The following is a 4,951-nucleotide window of genomic DNA, read 5'->3' on the forward strand; positions in this document are numbered from 1 at the left end:
TCTGAGCCTCGAGTAAAACAAGCTTTCAATCAGAGCTACTTTTACGCATAAAGGCGCCTCTGATCTAAACAATCTGTAATTTTTATCAGTGTGAGTACGACTGTTCAGAACATAGTTAAGTGTTACACTGAAACCTTTTTGTGTGCGGAGGCCCCATTCAGCTCCCCACCACCAGACATTCATTTGTAGAGTTATGACCCTAGGGAGAGAGGGGCCCTCACCTTCAAAGCTGACCAGGGAAGCAGAAAAAAAAACACCTCAGCAGAACCATTCTGCTTCCTTCGAGTCATAAAACAAAGCAAAACAGCAAAAGTTAAACCTCTCCTCCCAGCTCGGGACCCTTAACCCTTTGTACCCGTCTGCTACTCCGCGGACAGATGAGACTTAACATCCGTGGAAAGAATCACACATGGAAAGAATCCAGATCCAACGAATTCCAGTTTGGGGTTCCTGTTCAAGGGAGCAAGTTACATTTCATTTAGGCAGGTACCCCTCGGTCAGCTGTCAGCTCCACGTAAATACTCAGTGTTTCTGCGTTAAATGTGTTCCAGATGAGACGTTGAGTCAGGTCATGGCAAAGACCCTAAAGTAAGACTGGTAACATGGGCTTTAAGAGCTTAGGGCTTTTGTCATAGTGGAATTGATTGTATTTTGTAGCAAATTAAGTGTTTTGAATTGAATAATTCATCACTGAGACCCTCTAACATCTCATCTTCTGATATTTCCCCCAAAATAAAATCGCACAGCAATTAATTTAGAGTCACAGGAAAAAGCGTAAAGTCATACAGTTACACAAAATTATTTATAATAACCGTTAAGATCACAATCTTGAAGGCTCACTGTTGAAATAAACAAAAATCTGAATGGACTAACTTTATTGTAATACTTTATGTCACAGATGCTCTGAAAAACATGAATATTTCAATTTCTAAATGCCGTCTGAGAGTCTGAAGGGCCAAGAAGCACCGTGCTGTTTATTATGACAGCAAACATTGAAGCCATGGAAGGAGTTTCTTCTTCTTGATATGATGCATTCACATCAATCCAGCTGCAGCTTTCAAACATGAAATAAAAAATAAGCATCGTTTTCCAGCAAAAGATGGCTTTATTTAACATGTTTTATGATAATGTCATCATTTCTTGTCACTCTGGAGCTGACTGGTGCTTTTAAAGCTGGACAGACAAACTGAGACATGAGCAAATTAAAATATATCACATGTCCACATAAAGGCTCTGTCAGCTTTACTGTCTGGCTTCACAAGTCCTCCGAGTCCTGGCTTCTGTTGGAGTTTTCATCCGTGCCGTATCTGAAGCAGTATGAAGGAATTTTCCCTCCAGCTTCAGCAAAGCTGAATGAAATCCCTTCTAGGAAAAATATAAAAAGAAAGATTTGATTTACTGCTCCCCGGTTGTTTTGCAGTCTGCCTGGAAGCTAATGGATACTTTTAGATTCCAAGAACTCTGTTACGCCTCTACTTCTAGCACTGTTTTCCTGGATATGCAAAGATGTGGAGACCCTTATAAATAGATACATCCCTCTGGCAAAATGGGATCAACTGATTATCCTCATTCAGAGGTCAACGAGTGAGAAAGGAACTCTAGGAAATAAAAAGAGGAGCTTCTGCTGCAAAGACTTAATATTATTATAAAAACAAAGTAAAAATTTGACAGTTTTTTAGGCTTTCAGTATCTGATTTTATCAGATTTGATGCTTTCCAGAATTTCAGCAGCTGCAAAATGATTTTATTTTGAAATAATCCATTTTGAAAACTACATTTCCCACCTTAAAACATCTAATCATTGTAAATGTGAAAATAAAAATAATGAAAAAATAATATGTATCGTGTAATACAATAATTAGTTTGAAACAAAATCAGTTGATCAAAAAACATTTATTGAATGAAAAATACATCAATTAAATAGATTTTCTCTAACAAAACATGCTGCCATGAAGGACAGAGAGCTGCTCATCCAGCCTGCTCTCCAGTATAAAACACATCAGTGCCGGTTTTCTGGACTCTTTCCTTTTAAAAACCGAACTTCACAACTATACTGGGGAGAAAGGTGATGCACATCTCTGATGGGAAAAGGGCTGAAAAAAAGAGTTTGACAATAAAAGTGCTTTTTGCGTTTGAAGAAACAAACAGTGGATGAATGAGTGAATAAATCTCTAAATATTAACATTAAAGCTGAATACCTGACAAATACATGTTGGATAAATTCAGATTTATAAATATAGTTGCTGAAAGGGTCTATTTAAACGGAGTTTAATCAACATTTATGACCAGATTATTGGGAGCTTCCAGCTTTTTTCTGTGTTGGTCCAGCCAGTCTCTGAGCTCTGAGATCCGGTACCCTTCAGGTCCCCTGCCACCTTGGTAGACCACCTGTCCCTCTTGCACTACATAGAGTCTGTTAAAATAAGCTCCATACGCGGCGCTGGAGGAGTTCTCCATGCTGTCCGCCACCACCAGGCAGCCGGGTACCTCCAGGTGGATCAGCTGTGCCGCGTTCAGCCTGTCCTCCAGACACCGGTGCCTCGGGATCTGATACGGCGCGTCAGTGCTCACCCAGCCGTCAGAGGGATGCGCTTCTTCAATGTACACCACCACAGAGTCTGCTATGTCTGCGTTCTGCCGCGCAACCCCCTGGAAAGCCTTCAGACGCGACATGAACGGCGGTCAGGTGCAGCTGCCAAAGTTGAGGATGAGCGGTCTCTTGTCAGCGGCGCACTCCAGGATGCGTCTGCGCCGCTGGTCCTCCAGCTGGACCACCTCCGTGTTTGGCGCACCTTGTCCAAGATGCGCTGCTTTCAGAAAGTCCAGCTTCTGTCCGTGCCAGACAGCTTTAAGGGACTCAAAGCTGAAGAGGCGATTGGAGTCCGATATGCAAAGAGGAGGATCAATGGCATCTCCTCCCTGCTCTTTCATCCTAAAAAAAAACCTTTTCCTTATGCACAAGAAGTCCAGCAGCCAGAACACAACGGCCGCCATCAGGAAGCGGGGCAGCAGGACCAAACAGACTACTGCATTTTTAATGGCTTTGATGGTGTTCATCATCACTTATCATGACAACCTGCGTCTCGCGCTGCGCCTCGATCCTGTAAGTTGAAGTTGGGTTACTTGCAACTCCCGCCCCTCTTTTATAGCATCGGCACATTTGAATGAATTACAGCCCGCCTCCAAATTGGGACCGAGGCCCCACATGGTGAGATTACCTGTCATGTCAAAGGTTTAAGTCACACCAGAGCGGAGGAAATGGTGCGTCACGGCGGCGTGCCGTGCGTAATCGTTCCAACACTAGGCGGTAAGAATCTGAAAATGAAGTCTGATTTTGATAACAAAATTCACAGAATTTTGGCAAAAGTTACAATTTTAATGTTAAAATGTCTCAATTTTAAAATTTAAATAAAATCTCAGGAGTTCATGCTCTTCTCCCATTACACAAACTCAATGGAATAGTGTTGTTTCTCTTAGTCATGCTTTTAAACTCCAGCTCACACCAGTGTTTATTTGGTAAAGCGTTACCAGAACCCTTCAGCACTCAGACACCTCAACAAAAGAAAACCAAGCTGTGCTTATGGAACAACATAATCTGTCTTTGGTCATCAACAGATGTTTTACCACAGCAGATTTAATTATCTCTGTGGTTGTTTTGTGTTATGATGTCTCAAAGCGCTGGGGTTTAACTGCTGAAGAGCATAAGAATATTCTAGGAGACTGAAACTAATTCATCATGATTTGAAACTAAACAAAGACTTAAGTAAAAAGCTCTCAAGTGCTGCAACTGCAAATATGGAAACACAAAATGTGCAAATCTTAATCAATAAGAAACTTGATGCAAATAAATGGCAGCTTCAATGACCAATGATTTAGAGACGGTGTTTTAATTATTTCTTCATTTTTTTGCAGTTAATCTTCATTTTAATTGTAAGATTTTTATGCTCATAGTTTAAGATTTTTGTCCGCCAACCCTTCCAAAGGTTGCCTCACCTTCTCACCCTTTCTGACTAGGAACAAAAATGAGGAAGTTTTCAGCAGGGTTACAGATTCCTGCAATGACCAAAAGTATTGTGAGAGAAAGTTTTTCTCACAATTTTTTTTTCAAACTTGCTCAAAATTCAAGCAAACCCCCCGTTCTGCAACTCGCAGAGAATTTGTGAGCCATTTAATATTTCAAGACATCTCAAAGACTCAAGTTGAACTGGTTTTAGCTCAGAGAGCATCTGTAAGATAAAAAAAATGTGTAAGTATCAAAAGCTCATTTCTTTGTGATGACTGTAGTATATTTTTTGAATTCAGCAACATAATAAACTTTTAAAAACTGTTTTGATGTTATCAGTCCTTTAACATTCCTTTGAAGTACCCCTGTCTGAGTAAACTAACAAATGACTTTTTGCTATAGAACTGGTTCAAACTCTAAATATCTTTAGCGAGTAGACGAACCTCTGCTGCAGTGTGAAAAGTTGGCTAATTATCAGAAAATATCACAAATCCCATTAACTCAGAAATGACTTTCCAAGCGTGAATCCGGATCAAAAACACAACAGCTGCCTTTTAACCTGCTGAATGAATATTCAAGTATTTTTCCATTTGCTCTCTCGGCTTAGCGCTCGATTTGAAGTCTGTGAGGTGCACATTAATGACCTTTGATATTAAAGTTTGATGCTGACGTAGCTGAACTATCTTCTGATAATTTAATAAAATCCAAATCAAAAATGATTTATTTAAAATATTTTTCGTTTTGTTGAATTTGGTGTTCAATTAGGCTAAAAAGAATATTATTTTTCTAGTCGAACAAATCAGAAAATAGCAAGAGCAACATTTGTAGATAACGACTGATGTTTGGTAACACTTTAGAATAAGGGTCCCTTTGTTAATGTTAGTGTATTAAATCAAATCAAATCAAATCAAAGATACTTTATTAATCCCACAGGGAAATTAGAGTTTCA

General features: G+C 39.7%; 1 protein-coding gene across 1 annotated transcript; it reads right to left on the minus strand.

The window, feature by feature from the left end:
• Nucleotides 1–1,873: 1,873 nt before the first annotated feature.
• Nucleotides 1,874–4,698, minus strand: dio3a (iodothyronine deiodinase 3a). The gene has a single exon (XM_015969908.3). The coding sequence runs from the start codon at nt 3,057–3,059 to the stop codon at nt 2,268–2,270; it is 792 nt and encodes a 263-aa protein (XP_015825394.1). The 5' UTR covers nt 3,060–4,698; the 3' UTR covers nt 1,874–2,267.
• Nucleotides 4,699–4,951: the final 253 nt, after the last annotated feature.

The sequence above is a fragment of the Nothobranchius furzeri genome, chromosome 18 (genome assembly GCF_043380555.1).
Source record: "Nothobranchius furzeri strain GRZ-AD chromosome 18, NfurGRZ-RIMD1, whole genome shotgun sequence".
Taxonomy (NCBI): Eukaryota; Metazoa; Chordata; class Actinopteri; order Cyprinodontiformes; family Nothobranchiidae; genus Nothobranchius; species Nothobranchius furzeri.